This window comes from Echinops telfairi, unplaced genomic scaffold (assembly GCF_000313985.2).
Source record: "Echinops telfairi isolate 266 unplaced genomic scaffold, ASM31398v2 ScPeMD7_7425;HRSCAF=8463, whole genome shotgun sequence".
NCBI lineage: Eukaryota > Metazoa > Chordata > Mammalia > Afrosoricida > Tenrecidae > Echinops > Echinops telfairi.
The window spans coordinates 5210737-5229583 of record NW_022111325.1 but is presented as its reverse complement, the minus strand read 5'-3'; the positions used below and the strand labels follow the sequence as shown (position 1 = coordinate 5229583).

At 38.8% G+C, this 18847-nt stretch overlaps 3 protein-coding genes across 5 annotated transcripts in view; all 3 read right to left on the bottom strand.

Moving 5' to 3' along the window:
- Positions 1–4749, bottom strand: part of LOC101654041 (olfactory receptor 10R2) — a 7976-nt gene extending 3227 nt beyond the window's left edge. Inside the window, exon 1 of the mRNA XM_004714786.2 lies at positions 4723–4749. Within this exon, the coding sequence (XP_004714843.2) occupies positions 4723–4749 (27 nt within the window). The remainder of the gene's footprint in view (positions 1–4722) is intronic.
- Positions 1–18847, bottom strand: part of LOC101654670 (olfactory receptor 10R2-like) — a 93424-nt gene that overhangs the window by 70839 nt on the left and 3738 nt on the right. The window contains exon 1 of one of the 2 annotated variants that reach the window (XM_045298449.1): positions 17374–17421. The exons of the other annotated variant lie outside the window; for it this stretch is intronic. The gene's annotated coding sequence lies outside the window, so the exon portion shown is untranslated. Of the gene's footprint in view, positions 1–17373; positions 17422–18847 lie in introns of those variants that run through there. 2 annotated transcript variants of the gene reach the window in all.
- LOC101655085 (olfactory receptor 10K1) overlaps positions 16456–18847 on the bottom strand; it is a 6156-nt gene continuing 3764 nt past the window's right edge. Inside the window, exon 2 of one of the 2 annotated variants that reach the window (XM_045298446.1) lies at positions 16456–17545. In XM_045298446.1, coding sequence (XP_045154381.1) covers positions 16456–17448 — 993 coding nt within the window. In that variant the 5' untranslated portion in view covers positions 17449–17545. The remainder of the gene's footprint in view (positions 17546–18847) is intronic. The other variant, XM_004714726.2, reaches the window with a different exon arrangement.

Genomic DNA, 18847 nt, shown 5'->3' with positions numbered 1-18847 from the left:
ATATGTGACCTCCTCCCTGGGGGACGGACAACAGAAAAGTGGGTGAAGGGAGATGTCGGACAGGGCAAGATATGACAAAATAATAATTTATGAATTATCAAGGGCTCATGCGGGAGGGGGGAACAGGGAGGGAGGAGAAAAATGAAGACCTAATGCCAGGGGCTTAAGTGGAGAGGAAATGTTTTGAGAATTTTGAGGGCAATGAATGTACAAATGTGCTTTGCACAATTGATGTATGTATGGAGCCCCTAATAAAATGATTAAAAATTTTTTAAAAATTAAAAAGCAGAAGGAGAAAAAAAAAAGATTTGTAGTTTCAGATACCCACGATGGCAGTTCTACTCTGCCCTATAGGGTTACTGTGGGTCAGAATAGACTGGGTGGCAGGAAGTTTGAGTTGTCCTGTATTTTTACCTATTTTCTAAATATCTTTTCATTGTACATTCCAAATGGATGGATTTTATGGGATGAAAAGTTTACCTCAATCTAGCTAAAAAAAGCCATTGAGATATTTGAAGTTAGATACATAGATTCTATTTGAAAATAGATGAAATATTTATGAATGCTGATATTGTTTTATGTCACTGGTGATGCGGTGCTAAATACAAGGTTCCTAATTAAAAGTCTGGCAGTGAGGATCCACCAGAAGTTTCATAAAATAAACACGTGGCAGTCTGCTTCTGTAAAGACTTACAGCCTTAGACACCCTATGAACAGTTCACCTCTGCCTATAGGCTTTGTGTCAGAGTCAACTCAACAACAGTGTGCTTGGTTAATTTGGTTTTTATACAAAGACACTGAGGACAAACATCATCAGGTAGACTCTAAAAGCAACATTTAACTCTATGCATCAGAGAAGAGACACATTTATTGCCAACTGATACAGAAAGGCAAAAATAAAGACATGCGCAAATGATACCAATTTCACACAAATCTTAAAAGTAAGAGTTGAGATATTTAGATCTGGAAATTTTAAATTGAGACCAGAAGTATTAAATTAATAACAAAATGTAGTTTTAATTTAGTAGCTATAATTCACAATAAAACTGACAATAGATGTAATTATATACAAAAAAACCAGGTGTAAACTTTATATGACAGAAACTAAAATATAAAGAAAAATAGATAGACACATTAATAATGGGAGACTTAAAGTTCAAAATCCATGAAGTATATTTTGTAGCTATAAAATGAACTTCCACTCTAATAAAGAAATACATAGACTTTATTTACAAATATATGAAATATGTATGAATACTGATAGCATTTTATGTCACAAATAAGACTTCAAAATGTAACAATATGGAAATGATGTAAACAATATTCTCTGAACTAAAATTGCTAAAATTACCAATGACTAATAAAGTAAAAGGGCTCTTTCACCTGACAACTTAAAGACACTTTTAAATAATTTTTGAGTCAAAAGAAAAATACAAAATAAAATAAGTATGTATGGACTTGCATCAATACAAATGTACATGAATTTGTTATTTTCATCTGTGGAGTTCTTGCACTGGTGGTCCCCTTTTTCTTTATTATTGATGAAAATAATATCAATTGTACTCTCTATATGAACGAAGATTAAAGCAGTACCAGAAGAGAGTTCTTATCCTTAAATATTCATATCAACAAAGTTTTTAAAATAAAAATAAAACATTGGGAAATAATAAAAGACAAGAGAGATTTCTATTGTGAAAGGGATTAACTAGCACAATGAAAATGATCAATATGACACAGAATACTAGAATATATACACATACATTTGTTCTTGGAAAAATATAAGAAACTGCTACTATTTAATCCAGAAAAAATAAAATAAGATAAAGCACAAACAGACCTAGTACAAAATGACAAAGGAAACGACCATTCCCAAGACTTCCTCAAGTGTCACAATAGGGTTTTTTGCAAAATATTTGGAAGGAAATTTTAAAGCCTGGGTGACAACAATTTCTAGAGTGACCATTCATAAAGTAGACCTCAATGGAAATAAACCCGTTATCTAGATTCATGTCCCTAGAAGGAATATGTGGAGAACATTATCAGAGCTACTCCTTTAGAAAAACGCCACACTTACATTGTTTCATAAGTAAGTTGAATAAATCTTCATGTACAAAATGATACCAATGCCATACAAACACATACACATAGCTGAACAAGTAATTCTAAAACAATCCGTTTCAATCTTTAACAAACAGAATGTCCAAAAATAAATTGTTATGGATATGTCACTGAAACATAAAATATTTAAAGGATTAGAAAAACTATGCCTCTGAATGAAGAACTTAAAAATAGTAAAAAGTAATCAGAAAGCAGTAAATCATCAACAATTTTACTATGTACAGTGAAATTTACATATAATAAAAACATAATCAGAAATATTAAGAAATTTACAATATTAGAAAAATTACCATAAACAAATTTATCAGAATGTTAATATTAACAAATTACATACTACAAACTGATGGGGAAAAAGGTTAATTCTAAGGTAGGAAATGAGTAGAAGCATACAATCTATAAAATCAGAGATAAAATGCATCAAACATATAAATCAGTTTTACTTGATTTAAAATACTCTAAAAGGTAAAATTAAACAGAGAGATTCTTTATATTCAGCAGACAATGGTGACATGATTACATGATTTAAAAAATCTATGCTAATGAATTATAAATTGATTATAAATGTATGCATAAAAATTCACCAAATATATCAACTCTTAAATACAGTCTTTCAATTTTTTCTAGTAAGAAGTTGAAAGTTTATCTTACAATAAGAAATGTATGCATAATTATGTGATAAAATACAGCTATATAAGTGAAATATGTATATAGGGAAAATTTGGAAGTCAATAAAAACCAAGAGAATTAGACTTAAGATAGGTAATAGAGAAGGAATAGTTACAATAGGTAATAGGAGAAGTTAGGTGGCCTCTCTGCATTGGCTTTCTCCTTTGAACACAAAAGACTCACGCTAAGATTGACTACATGTGCATGTACATGCTACCTGAAATGTGCCTGCTACGTAGGATGCACTGCATTAGTGCTATTAATTTCTTACACTCTTACTTTTTTAACTGAGCCCTTTCCTCTCAAGACAAATCAACCATTCTACGACAGTGATTTTGAACTTATATGCTCATTCACTGGGTTATAGAATCAATCTAATAGTCAACAATCAGCAGTTCTGAAAGCCAAAAAAGGTAGATGAAGGGAAAGTGCACAGAATTAGTAACCCTTGTTTAAAAGTAATGTTTTCTTTCATTGTGTGTGTGTGTGTGTGTGTGTGTGTATCGGCAATCTTTATTTTGCCTTGCTGGTAGAATTATGAATAAAAATGGGATGACCAATTGACTTAGAAACAACATTCCTGGGAAATGAACAGTTCAAATAGGAAGAGGTGGGAAACCTGGGACCAGACTAATAAAATATTCAATTACAACTAACCAAGTATTTTTTTACTCAATATTTTATACACTTCCAAATTCTTTAGAGAACAATATAAATGTTTTCGATAATCAATTTCTTAATATAATCCAAATTCATCTCAGGTCCTAAATTTTATAGCAATATTTTAATTATATGAAATTTCATGCAGTCTTGAATATATAGTGAGCTGAGTCATAACAAAGTAATACCTTTGCTTATGTTTAAACAGATATCTCAGGACAAAAAAAATAATTCACTCTCAAGTCAGATTTTTATAGCAATTTTTTCAAAGCAATATATATTTACTGAGCATGTACATCATCCCAGTCACTCTATTAGTGCTTAGATTGCATCAGCGAACTAAACAGATTCCCGATCTTATAACACTTTCATTTTCAAAGGTCTTACATTATAGATACACTCTCAAATTCACTACCATTGAACAGAGTCTAACTCTTAGCAACCCTTAGACCAGGGTAGAACTGACCTGTTTCCAAGACTATAACTGTTCATGAGATTAGGAAGCTTCCTCTTCTCCCTTGGAGCAACTGGTGGTTTTGAACTGCTGGCCTTGTAGTTAGCAGCCCAATATATATAACCCACTACACCGCCAGGGATCCTGTTCACAGTATAGATAATGACCTGTTATCATTCTCTCTGAAAAGGCTGAGACCATGATGGTGTTCATTTAACAGAAGTTATTTGTCAGGCACCAAATATCTCTGTAACCTCTGCCAGCATCAGACTTCCTAGCAAAGAGTAGATATTAAAGACCTATGTGTGCAAATCAATGATGAAACAAATTAACATGACTATCAATCAGTGAAACTATTTGTGGATAGATGAGTTAGAATCGACTTAGTGGCAGCAAGTTTAGATTTATTTTTATTTTTCATTTGCTAGGTAGCTGGCCAAGGTACTTATAATAAGCAAAAAAGTTAGAGAAATACTTTTTGTAAATTCAATGCAAGATAAGTGTCATGGCGACTTCTCAAAAATGAGATGACATAAATGTGCTCTAGAATTTCGATAACATAATGAGTAATTTTAAAGCCATTCCATAAACAAGTTCCCAAAATAAACGAGTTTCATCATTCCCAGACTGTGAGTTCTAGGGTAGAGCTGAATGTATTGTCCTATCTTTGAATCTAGGAGTGAAGTTCAAACAAGCTCACAGACACATAATTTAAGGATTAACAGAAATACCCAAGAAATTTTCCATAAGTATCACCACCCAAGTATGTCAGGGGCTTCCTTCCATTCTCTTCCTTTGTTTTGAACCAGTAACACAAGACTTACCATCGCACTCCCTAAAACAGCAACCATCATGCCTCTGCTGCACAGCCCAACACAACCATGACCCTAACGAGTTCACCTAATATGCTTTCCTGTGGCTGTCAGCATTATCTTCTTTGATGCCTTGCTTTGTAATTTTGCTACCCAGCACCCCAGGGAGCCATTACCACAATGATCCTAACATAGAACCTATCTCCCTACAATTAGCAATTATGATTCAAGAGGGAAATGGACCTGAAGATTCTCTTTCCAAATAGATGAACCATGAGATAAACTCAAGGAATTAGTTGGTTTCCTATTTAAGATGCACCAATGAAGTGATACATTAGGAATCTGGAGGCTGTGGAGTCAACAATCAGCAGAAAAGATCCAGGAGCTCTTCTTCCTCCTAAAGCCCCATCCTGCCATCCCTACTTTTTCACCCTTCGGTGGAAGGAAGGTCTGCCTTTCCAGTTTTGAACTCCACCCTCTATGTCAAGAGGAGGAGTGTTGAGAAATTATTGGACAAAAGACTTGTACAGGTGCTTATAAAACCAGCAGAGATGGCAGCAAAGAGAAAATTTGGTGATAGGAAAATAGCAAGGAATAGTCAGGTACAAGGAGGGCCAAAAGAAAGCATTCATCTGGCCGGGGGCACCTGCTTAGCACAAGCACCTGCAGCTGCTGGGTGATCTATCCACCTTGTGCTCAGTCACAAGCAGGGTTAGTCTTCTATCTAAATAAGGAAGTATGGAGGTGAGCGTCAGTGTGTTTGTGATGACAGATGCAAGATGGCAAAGAGTGCAGAACTGAAGATCAGAAAGTTGAGGGATTGTAGCTGGTAGCTGGAGATCCAAAGCAGGCTGGGAGTCTGGAGCAGGCTGGAGTTGTGAAGCAGACCAGAGATGCAAAGCAGGAAGGAGATCTGGAGCAGGCCAGAGGCCTGCAAGAAGGCTGGAGATCTGGGGCAGGCCAGAGATCCAGTGCAGAGCTCCTGTCCCCTCTTGGTTGTGGATACTGAGCTGAGTCACTTTCTGAGGACATCCTCAGCCAATGGCAGCAGGGTGATCGAACTGCCCGCCCCTTAGGGTACAGGAAGGGGTTGGGAGAGCTGATAGCATGGGTAACTATATAACCCCAGTCAAGGGGAGTGAACAACAGAATTGTATATGAAAGATGATAGTGGATGCTATAAGGCAAAAATAAATAAATAAGGTTTCCTGGGGAGGTTGGGTGCAGCATAAAAGGGAGCTGCTATTAAGGAGTGCAACAAGAAAGAAAAGTTCTGAAATTGATTGTGGTAGCAATTCTACGATACATATTGATACAACTGAACTATGAAATGTTATGATGTCTGTAAGGGCTCCCAAAAAATTATTTGAGAAAAAAAAAGAAAGCATTTATCTGTCAATTCCTTCCAAGAGCATATAATTTCTACAATAAAATGTGGACTAGGTTCAATAAGTGCTAAACTCTACCTATATTTCAATACAATAAAAAATAATATACATCAAGAACAGGAGGATGAAACATGTCACCATTTACCAAAGTCAATCTATCTGCCGTTGCTGTGTTGTGGGTTCTTGTTGTTAGGTGCATTAAGTAAACATAGCAGCCCTATGCACAACAAAACAAAACAATGCTCTGTCCTGCCCTTCCTTACAATTGTTCCTGTTCTTGATCCCTTTTTTGCAGCCACTTTCCTCAGGGGCCACCTTCCTTTCTTTCGCTGCCCCTCTCCTTTAGCAAGCAGGACGGTCTTCTTCAGGGTCCCTCCTGACAACCTGTCCAAAGTGAGCATGACAAACTCTCACCCTCCTCACCTCTAAAGAGCATGCTAGCCATACTTCTTCCAAGATAGGTCTGCTGGTCCTTTTAGCAGTCAATGGTGCTTTTTATATTCTTTACCAGCGCCACAATACAAATGCATCATTTTTTTTCAGCCCTACTTATTCAAAATCCAACTTTCACATGCATATGAGGCAATTGAGAATGCCATGGCTTAGGTCAGGCACATAAACCTCAAAGTGAATTCCTGGCTTTTCAATACTCTAAAAAGGGCAATTCCTCTTTTGATCTTTTGACTGCTTCTTCCATGAGAATTGACTGTGGATGCCAGTGAGGAAAAATCTTGAAAACTCAACTTTTTCACGGGATTTTCAGTGGACACCTATATATTTATTATGCTCATTGGTTTTTGGTCTACTGATCCCTTGAGTGTTACATAGTATCCCTCCTTATCTCTTGTTATGACTGGCATCTTGAGATTAATTTTTTCAGATTAGGATTACAAGCCCTGTTTTTTTTTTAATTGCCATTTTCTTGGTATATTTTTCTCCATCCCTTTATTCTCATGGCTATTTTTGTCTTTGAGCTTGAGATATGTTTTTTTGTAGGCAGCAAATTGATGAGTTGTGTTTTCTAAGCACGTCTGCAATGCAAACGAGGAGGGTTGGAGTGGAGACCCAAAGCTCATCTATAGACAATTGGACATCACCTTACAGAAGGGACATAAGGAAAGGATGAATCAGCCAGGGTGAAGTATAGCACCGATGAAACACACAGCATACCTCTAGTTTTTTAATACTTCTTTCTTCCACAATCATGACCCAACTTCTACCTTACAAATCTGGCTAGACCAGAGCATGTACCCTGGTATAGATGAGAGGTCTCAACACATGACATTCAGTACAGATAACCCCCTCAGGAATAGTAATGGGAGCGGTGATTCCATGAGGGTAGGGGGGCAGGTGAGGGGAGAACGGGGAGAAATGTGGAACCTATCACAATGATTATGTATAACACCCCTATACACCAAGAGGGACAAACCACAGAAACATGGGTGAAGGGAGACAGTAGATGGTGTAAGATATGAAAATAATAATAATTTATAATTTATCAAGTATTCATGAGGGTGGGAGGGTGAAAAGATGAGCTTATACCAAGGGCTCAAGTAGAAAGAAAATGCTCTGAAAATGATGACGGCAACATATGCACAAATGTGATTGATAGAATTGATTGTTATGAGAGCTGTAATAAACCTAGTAAAATGAATTTTTTATTTTAAGAAGAATGAATAAATCGATATCTGTACCCATTCCAAAGAAAGGTTACTCACCAAAATGCCCTCATTATAGAGAATATCACTGCTATCACAAGCAAGTAAATTTTTGCTGAAGATTATTCCACCAAGGTTGTAGCAGTACATTGACAAGGATCTGCCAGAAATAGAGTCAAATTTAGAAAAGGACAAGGAACAAGGGATATCATTGCTGATGTCACATAGTTCTAGGTTGAAATCAGAGCATATCAGAAAGATGAGTGCTGTGTTTCATTGATTATGCAAACGCATTTGCTTGTGTGGGCCATAACAAACAATGGACAGCCTGGAAAAGACTAGGAATTCCACACGTACACATATGGAACCTGTACACTAAACAAGAAGCAGTTATGAGAAGAGAACAAATCAAGGTGCGGGAAAGGAAGTGGCATTAACAAACCCAAGGACAAGGGAAAAATAAGTGATCCAAAATCAGTGGCGAGGAGGGTTTAAGAGGCCTGGCAGGGCTTGATCAAGAGCAATGTAACAGAAAGGAATTACTAAAACCTAAATGAAGGCTGAGCATAATAGTGGGACAGGAGAAAAGTAAAAGGAAATAGAGGAAAGAACTAGAAGGCAAAGGGCATTTATAGAGGTCTAAATATAGACATGTACATATGTAAATGCATTTATATATGATGATGGGGAAATAGATGTATGTGCATATATGTATAGGTTTAGTATTAAGGTAGCATATGGGCATGGGACCTCCACTCAAGTACTCCCTCAATGCAAGAACACTTTATTCTATTAATCTGGCATTCCATGATGCTCACCTTTCTAACATAATAACTGAAGACAAAGCCGATGCCTAAGAAAATGTGGTGAGGAAAGCTTCTGGTGTCCAGCTATCAAAAGATATAGCATCTTGGATCTTCAAAGCTTGAAGGTAAACAAGTGACCAACTAGCTGAGAAGCAACAAAACCCACATGGAAGAAGAACACCAGCCTGTGTGATCATAATGTGCTGATGGGATCAGGTATCAGGCATCAAAGAACAAAAAATCATATGATTGTGAATGAGGGGGAGGGTGAAGTGGGTTCCCAAAGCCCATCGGTAGGCAACTGGACAGCCCCTTAAAGATGGATGGGTCGTGGGGAGGAGATGAGGCAGTCAGGGTGCAGTGTGACAACGATGGAGCATACAACTTTCTTCTAGTTCTTAAATGCTTCCTCTCCCCCACTCTCATGATCCCAATTCTACCTTACAAATCTGGCTAGACCAGAGGATGTACACAGGTACAGATAGGAACTAGAAACACAGGGAATCCAGGATAGGTGAACCCTATAGGATCAGTGGTGACAGTGGTGGTACTGGGAAGGTGGGGTAGAAAGGGGAATCGATTACGAGGATCTGCATATAACCCCCTCCCTGTGGGACAGACAACAGGAAAGTGATGATGGGAGTTGTCAGACAGTGTAAGACATGACAAAATAATAACAATTTATAAAGCATCAAAGGTTCATGAGGGAGGAGGGAGCGGGGAGGGAGGGGGGAAATGAGGAGCTGATAACAAGGGTTTAAATAGAACTCAAATGTTTTGAGAATGATGATGGCAACAAATGTACAAATGTGCTTGACACAATGGATGGATGGATGGTTTGTGATAAGAGCTGTATGGGCCCCCAGTAAAATGATGTAAAAATTATGATCACAACATATGCACAAATGTGATTGATACAATTGATGGATGCATTGTTAAAAGAGCTGTGAGAGCCCTCAATAAAATTATATTAAAAAAAAGAAGAAGAAGAAAATACCATGGCTTAGGTCAAGCACATCTTAAACCTCAAAGTAAATTCCTGGCTTTTCAATACTCCAAAGAGGACAATGCTTCTTTTGATCTGTTAACTGCTGTTTCCATGAGAATTGATTGTGGATGCCAGTGAGGAAAAATCTTGACAACTCCACTTTTTCTCCATTTAGCATGTCGTTACAGCTTGTTCCTGTTGTGAGGATGTTGGTCTTCTTTCTTTACATTGAGTTGTAATCCACACTGAAGGTTGCAGTCCTTGATGTTCATCAGCAAGTGCTTCAAATCCTCCTCACTTTGAGCAAGCAAGTTTGCTCCATCTGCTTATCTCAACTTGTTAATAAGCCGTTCTCCAATCTGGTGGCACATTCTTGTTCATATAATCCACCTTCTCTGGTCAGCATATTGATTAAATGAGTATGGTGAAGGGATACAACCCTGACGTACATCTTTACTGATTTTACACGATACGGTATTCCCTCTATCGACACAATTGTTTCTTAATCCATGCACATGGATTTAGACCAAGTTGAACATGGCACAAGGGAGTGTTCTAGAGATCGCAGTAAACGCAGGGCTCTGCATAGTTTGCTCTGATCCACACAGTTAAATGCTTTGGCATAGTCAATAAAACACAAGTCAACATCTTTCTGGCTTCTAAATCTAGGCTGACACTCTGGCAGCTCTCTGTCAATATATCACTGCAACGACTGTTGGATGGTCTTCGGAAAAATGTTACTTGCATTGTGATATTTGTCTATAGCTTGAGCATTCTGTTGGATCCTTTCGTTGACATGGATCGCCTTTCTTTGAAATATGGATCTTTTCTTGTCAGTTGGCCAAACAGCTGTCTTCAAAGTTCCTGGCATAGATGAGTAAGTGCGTCTAGTGCTTCATCAGTCTGCTGAAATATTTCAATTGGTATTTCATCAATTCCTGGAGCCTCATTTGCACTAATGCTTTCCATGCAGCTTGAACTTCCTTCAGCTCTATTGGTTCTTGCTCATATGCTACCTCCTGAAATGGTGCCCTGTCCGTTTGTTCAGTTTGGTACCGTGACTCTGTATATACTTTTCATCATCTTCTGATGTTTCCTGCATTGTTCAACATTTGGTCCATAGAATTAAAGATATTGCAACTTCAGGCTTGCATTTTTTCCTTGAAGTCTTTCAGTTTCAGATATGCTGAGCATGCTCTTCCTTTTTTGGTTTCTAATTGTAGGTCTTTGCACATTTCACTATAACATTTGTCTTCCCTTCTCAGACTGCCCTTTGAAATGTTCTTTTTGGTTCTTTGATTTAATCATTTTTCCCATTTTCCGTAAAGGCAAGTTTGAGTCTCTTCAGACATCCATTTTGATCCTTTCTTTCTTTCCTGCCTTTCTAATGAGTTTTAAAAACAGTTTTATTGGCACATCATCCACATGTCATACAATGCAATAATTCAATCATCCAAGAAGTATTGTACAATTTCATGACCTTTTGCTTTCTTCAGGGGTGATGGTCTTAATGTCCTCCCACAGCTCATCAGGCCTTCTATCATTAGTGTCCAGTGCAGCCAATCTATTCTTGACAAATCACCAAAATTCAGGTGGGATATACTCAAGGTCATATTTTTGCTCTCAGGACTTCTTTTAATTTTCTTCTTATATATGAGCGATTAATAGTCTGTGCCACCAACTGGCCCAGGCCTGGTTCTAGCTACTGATACTGAGTTTCTCCATTGTCTCTTCCCACAGATACAGTCCATTTGATTTCTGTGTATTCCATCTGGGGTAACAACACTTGTCTGTCAGTTTGTCTTACTATGGTGACTTGTGTGCTGCTGTTATGTTATCCAGCTCCTAACAAATCATCACAGGCCCAGCAGGCACAATTGTACAGTGATAATATGTAAAGATGACAGTAAAGTCATAGAGAATAAGAGAGAAAGTAAAATGAAGGAGTCAGACACATTTCATGGTAGCATGCTCATCTCAGCCGTGCTTGTTGGTCCACCTGGCGATGTGGAAGGTGGCAATGGCAGGAGAGAGAGCGATTCATTTCTAACCAAGGTTTATATATCTTTGGGGGACATGCAAGGCCCCTGATTACAGGAAAAGACATATGTCAGAGGAAGGGGCTGTACTATAGTAATACAATAATCAGGGGTAAATCTAAAGTATACGCTCAATGGGAAAGGGAGGGATTGGGGGTATGCATGTGGTAAGATGGGATGATCCTAGATTCAGGATGGCGGCCTAACTTTGGATGTCAATGAACAGGTTTGTCCTGTTCTAAGCTCTCCAGAGGAACAATCACTATCTTATCAATAGGGTCTCAACCTTACCTACAGTGGACCAGGCAGTAGTCTGATTGCTCTGGATGGCTGAATGACTTCAGGGAGAATGTCTCTAAGCATTTGACCTCCCACCATGGGCTGGAAAACAGCCTCTTAGGTTTGCCATATCTTTGGGTGAGACAAAGCTGGGGAAAAATCTGTTTATCTCCAACAACTGATATTTCAAATGCCAGAAGGGCCACCCACTGTGAACACATTTTGGCAGAGCTTCTGGACTAAAAACAGACTACAAAGCAGGAATCAGCTGCCCACTTCATAGGAAGTAGCCCCTACAAGCCTTATGCAGAGCTTGAGATCATTGTCAGCGACTGAAGGCCTGGTGAATGGAAGTAGAGCATTGTCACAGATAGCGCCAGAAGAGGGGTCTAGAAGTGTGATGGGTAAGGAGCTGCTCTCTCACAGTAGTCACCACGGTGCTGCAAATGGAGTAATTTATGCCTGCGAGTATGCAGTTTGGGGGTCTTCACTTGCTGATGGGACTCAAGTCAAAGTATGATAGGCCACTACAAATACCTAATCACAATTGGAGCTTGGAATGTACCAAGTACGAACCTAGGAAAAATTGACCTTGTCAAAAATGATGTGGAATGAATAAAGATAAATATCCTAGGTGTTACTCATATGAAATGGACTGCTATTGGGCATTTTAAATTGGGAGATTATATGGGCCACTGTTCTGGGAATGACACAATTAAGATGAACAGTGTTGCATTCATTGTCCAAAAGGATATTTACAGGTCTACCTTGAAGTAAAATATTGCCTGTGATAGGATTATATCTATCTGTTTCAGGGAAGTCCAATCAATATAATTATTATTCAAATGTATGTACCAACCACCAAAGCCAGTGATAGGGATACTGAAGAATTCTACCAATGTCTTCAGACTGAAGTTGTTAAAATATGCAATCAAGATGCGTTGATAATTACTGGATATTGAAAGGTAAACGTTGAAAGCAAAGAGGAAGGAACAGTAGTTGGAAAATATGGTCTTAATGATAGAAATGACGTTGGAGATTGCATGGCAGAATTTTGGAAGACCAATGACTTGTTCATAGCAAATATCTCTGTCAACAACACAAACGACCACTCTATGCATTTGGTCAGTAGGTTTCTTCAGGTCTTGACTCCTAGCAGCCCCACGGATAATAAAACAAGACACTACCTGGGCCTGCATCATCCTCACCTGTTTATGATGTTTGAGCCCATTGTTGCAGCCACTGTATCAATCTACTTCCTCTAATTTACCAAGCACGATATCCTTTTCCAGGGATTGGGCTCTCCTAATCACAGAGCCAAAATACAGGATGCATGTGAAATCTCAGCAACCTCCGTTCTCAGGAACATTCTGGCTGCTTTTCTTCCAAGATGAATTCCTTTGCTCTTCTAGCAGACCACGATAATTTCAATATTTTTTACCAACACCATAACTCAACAAATCTATTATTTTTTAATATAGGGCATGATCTGATGAAATTTAAGTTTCAGGAGGAAGATGATGTTAATGAAAATGATAGTCAATGTTTAAATAGTGTCCACCATATGCAAAACACTGTTCTAATAATTTAGATCACCCTGGCAGTAATGTGAAAAATGGACAGGGGACAATCAAACTTGAGGTTTTTACGGCAATACCAAGGAGAAATGACGAGGCTTTGATTATCAGATGATTAGAACTTTCTTTCTAGAGATGTGGGCCAGATAGTTCATTGAAAACACAGATAATGAGTTAGAAAGCAAATTCCCTATATAACTGCTTTCCAATTACAGACAAGGTCATTAATAAGACAAACATGTTATCTGTTTCATGTCAGTTACCAAACAAGGAACAGGGTGGACAAGGTTGCTTCAAAATTCAAATCAAACTCACTGCTATTGAGTTAATTCTTACTCTTAATGACCCAATAGGCCAGAGTAGAACTGCCAGAGGTAACTCTTTATAGGAGTAGAAAGCCTCATCTTTCTCCTGCAGAGTGGCTGGTGGTTTCAAACTGCTGACCTTGTGATTTGCAACCCAATGCATAACCACTATGCTACCAGGGCAATGAATACAAAACCCATGTTTATAGAAAGTTAATAGTCATTATACATGGAGACAAAGAGTTAAGGGGGATTGAGAAACAGTTGTATGAGAGTAAGTCAAAAGTTATTGCAAAAAATCATAGAAACCTTTATTGAACAAAACAGAAAGTTTCTCAATCTTCCATCTTTGATCTATACACCACTGAGGTTGGTGTTCCCATCTCTCTAATTCTACTCCAGAAATTTCTGTGCTCCTTGAGTTACACATCCAAATGGCACTTTGGGCATCTTTGAAAGACACAGGTTGTGTTGTCTTTAAAAGTTTTTTTAATTTGCACACCAACAAAAATGTAAGGGAGTAAGGGTGTCAAGTGAATAGAGAAATGTTACTCCACCAGGTGTTCATAGGATGTCCCTTGCTACCCTTGAATTCTGAGCAGATCAATTGGCATAATGAAAAATCTTCCTTGTTCAATTTGACCTTTTACTCACTAATGTCGTTTTCAATTTTCTTAAACTTTATTCCCAATTAGACCCCAGGATTTCTGTGCCCTTTGAGAAAATCTATCAAAATTACACTCTTTAAAATCCTCTCCCTCAAAAACTAACAGTCGCAGTTACTACCTAAGCTGAGCTCTCTGCCTTGACTTTCACTAACCTAGCACAGCCCCGCAGACGCCCCTGCTCTGATGGCTTTTTTGAAGGACCTCTTTTTTAGAAGGCACCCTAAGAAGACTAAGTCTATTCCTGAGAGAACTTCATGTAGTCTGCCATGGATCACAGTACATGTTTAAACGTGTTTTGTTTGGAGTGAACCCAGGCATGTACGAACTAGAACTCTAGGAGGAATACTTCCTGAATAACGGTCAGCCTAGCTCTCTTTGCTTACCTCCAATTCATCCAACTTCTTTCTGCTTCAAGGATTTTTGCATTTGGCTTCTTCTATCTCAAATGATCCCTTCTCTCTCCACAGTCTCCTTTACCTGATGACTTATCCATCCTTCAGTTTTCAGCTTAAATGTCAATTCTTCAAGGAGACAGACTTGCAACATCTAGTTAAAATTTGGTATCTTTTAGCATTTCTTCTCCAAATCTCTTTTTCCTGTAGCCCGTACTCTGACCTTTGGTAAAGTTTCTTCCTTGAGTTTATGTGTTTATTGGGACTTTTTAAAGCCAAGTCAAAAGTTTATAAAATTTGAGAGCATGCACACTTAATTCAACCTTGATTTCCATTAAATGAAGTAGTCTCTGGCACATATTAAATAATGGAAAAATATGCTGAAATAATAAGAAATATAATAAAGATAGGGCAAAATGCAATAAGTAAACAAAGAAAATAGAAACTAATCTCACAAGTAAAATGAAACAAAAAATCAAGGGAGGTTTTGGTGAGAAAGTGATGGCTGAGATCATCTTAAAATACGACTAGAAATATATAAGTTAAATAAAGAAAAGAACTCATAAAAGAGAACAAATTGCACGTGAAGAAAATATGGTGGATACTGCAAATAACTGATAGTCACAGTGCACCAGTCACCAGCTGAAGTGGCATCTATTCCAACCCAGGCAGGCAAAAAAAGGACTGTTCTCCACAAGATTTTCAATGGCTGCTTTTTCAAGAGTAGATCACCACATCTAGCTCTGAGGTATGCTTGAGGCAGTCTGAGAAAGACTCAAACTGCCAACCTTTCTGTTAGCAGTTATATGATCTGTACCACCCAGAGACTTCCTCAGGGTGCACAGCCAAGGTCATATGGGGAATGGAGGGTAGGCAGTCAGAGGCTATATGATTAATTGTCTGCTAGCCAGGTATTCTGGGATTGACCCTAGAGAGCAAAGAGAGTCACTGAATGGTTTTCCTATAGATTTTTTTTAACCTTTCCAGAATTCTAGATTTCTACCCCATCGATATTTACTCAATTCCTTTTGCTTAGAGTTACATGAGATTTTGCTAGTACCTTAAAGATGACTCATACCATGGTACGGAAGATAATTATATACAAAGGAGACAAGAGGAAAGAGGTTATTATCTTAGCCAAAGCTAGAATAGCACAAAAGTAAGTAAAGGCAGATGGTCAAAACTATTTTAAAACACAGTTGGAAAGGGTGAATATAGCACACCAAGATTTGTTATAGAATGGGTGGGGCCACAGTTTCCTGCTGTTTTCAGGAAAAGGAGAACTGAAAATAGAAAGGGAAAGATATATAGGTTTCCTGTTTCTGTTCCGTGCAACTAGCCAACTTGAGTAAATATATGCTGTCATATGACTTATTAGTTTTTGAAAAACCAACATGTAAAGCACCAAGCGCTAATGAAATCTGTTTCAGAAACTGAGCAATCCCTTCTCACATCTACAGAGCCAAGTCAGAGAAAGTGCTAACAAAAGTACAAAGGCAAAGTGTCTTCTTTGAGCCTTATCATACTTATGCAAAAATGGCCTTGTGTTGCAGTGCAGTTGAAAACGTACATGAGAAAGTTTGTAAATGTCCACATTTTTCTAGGCACAGAATAGGCAGTTAACTGAGTAGTCACAATTGGCTCTTTAATTAACAGGAAATGATGTCTGGCCAATTGTTCGTCGAAGTGCTGATTTGAATTCCTTGTTTCTTAGACTGTAAATCATTGGATTGAAGACTGGAGTGAAGATGGTATAAGAAACAGAGATCAGAGTGTCTTGGCTTGAAGAGTAATTGGACTTGGGTCTTAAGTAGATGAAAGAGGCACAGCCATAGTGAACAATGACCACAATGAGATGGGAGGCACAGGTAGAGAAGGCCTTATATCTTCCCACAGAGGACGGGATTTTCAGAATGGCAGAAATGATGCGAATGTATGAGACCAGGATGAGTAGCAGTGGAATAACCAGGACAAACACGCCAAGCAGGAAGATGACTATCTGACTCAGTCGGGAGCGGTGAGATGCCAGCTTGAGAACCGGGGAGATGTCGCAGAAGAAGTGATGCAGTTGGTTGGAGGAATGGAAAGGCAGGTGAAACACCAGGGATGTTGTGACCAAGGAGACAGTGAAGCCACAGGCACAGGCAACACCCACTAGTCCCACACACACCCCGTGCCCCATGACCACTGTGTAGCGCAGTGGGTTACAGATGGCCACATAGCGATCATAGCCCATGGCTGCCAGCAGGAAGGAGTGAGAGCAGCCAAGGAAGAGGAAAGTAAACATCTGGATGGCACAGCCCAGGAAGGAGATGGTCTTCCTCTGGGCCAGCAGGTCAACCAGCATCTTGGGTACAATGACAAAAGTGTAGCAGGTCTCAGAGCAGGAGAGGACCGCGAGGAAGAAGTACATGGGGGTGTGGAGGGCCCTGTCGAGCACGATGGTGGAAATGATGAGGGCATTGGTGCCCAGGGTAAAGAGGTAGAGGAGCAGGAAGACAACGAAAAGCAGCCGCTGCAACTCAGCCAGTGACGAGAAGCCCAGGAAGACAAACTCTCTCACCGCAGTCTCGTTGATCCCCTCCATGAAGAGTACGGCTAGGAAGCACCAGAGGCAAATGTAGAGGCGAGGGTCCATGGAGGAGAGTGGCACTGCATGAGCAATTCAGCACAGAATCTGCAGGGATAAGGCATTTCCGATATTTGTGGAACTCCGATGGTCCTTCTGAAAATGCCTGATAACAGAAGAATTAACGCTAATTATGCAACAAAATAATTGACAACCGTGGTTACAAGTTAAGCTCCTCACAAAAATCCAGCAGTACAAAACCAGCAGCCAGTTTGAGTGAAGAAGACTAGGCTTTGTACCCCTGGGAGTCTCTAAAACCTACAGGGGTAGGTCTCCTCTATCCGGTAAGATGGATATGAGTGGAATCAACTTGATGGCAATGAGGATTCCTAGGCTTTCTGTAAGACTACAAACATGATCTCCCCAGCTAATGATCCAAAGATTGTCTAATAGTTTCTTGTGTCTGTTTTCCTGGCTTTTTGTGTTTTCATGTTTTACTGCAAACCCAAGAAAATAGTCCTCAAAAGATGAAAACTGCTTAATCTAATAAATCTGCTCCTGGTCATAATGCAGAATAAAAAACGTGTTCTGTTCAGAAACACACAGGTGGACTTCACCTTCTCCAACCACAAAATGACAAGGGAGAGGCAGAATGAAATGATCTCTGGGCAGAGCGTTGAGAAGGATGCTCTGACAGACCGAGAAGAGAAAAGTAGGCATGTTAGTGAAGGTTCTAGAAATACGGGCATTGAGGTAAAGGTAGAACAGAAGGGAACATAGGTGTAAAAGGACTGATCTTTCAGAGAAAGAGTAGTTGCCAGAATTGAAGAAAGAAACTTCTTTAGTTTCTGGTATTTAACAACACAAACTTCATATTCTGAGGTGGAGTCTAGGAGACGCTCTGAGAAATCATGTTCCAAAAATGGCTCAGAGCGGCCCATAAAGAGAGAAGAGACAAGTGACAACTGGACCAGGTCTCCCTCTCCTGCCATACCCTCATTCTTCAGTCGCTCGTGTATTGTTAGAAGTAAATGACTGCTTTTGATCATTTTGCTAATAAACATAATTTGAAAACTGTTGTTGTTTCTGCAGTTGCTCTTGGGCGCCATTCAGTGGAATCTCGCTCAGAGCTACCCTGCATGGCATAGTAAAATGAGCCCAAATGTGTTTACTCTGCTATACTCTAATCAAAATAGAATTGGCAGGACATTTCCCCAGCAAGTCTTTAAGTATGCTTACAGTAGAGATTATTCTAAGGTTCTTCTTTAGACCTAAAGTCAGATAATGTTTTCATGGATATATTGTTTAACTGTCTAATCTAATCTAAAGAAGGCATTGTATGAATATATTTATGTGAGGATGGGGAAATAGATCTATGAGCCTACATTTATAGGTTTAGTATTAAGGTAGCAGAAGGACATTAGGCCTCCACTCAAGTACTCCCTCAACACAAGAATACTTTCTTCTA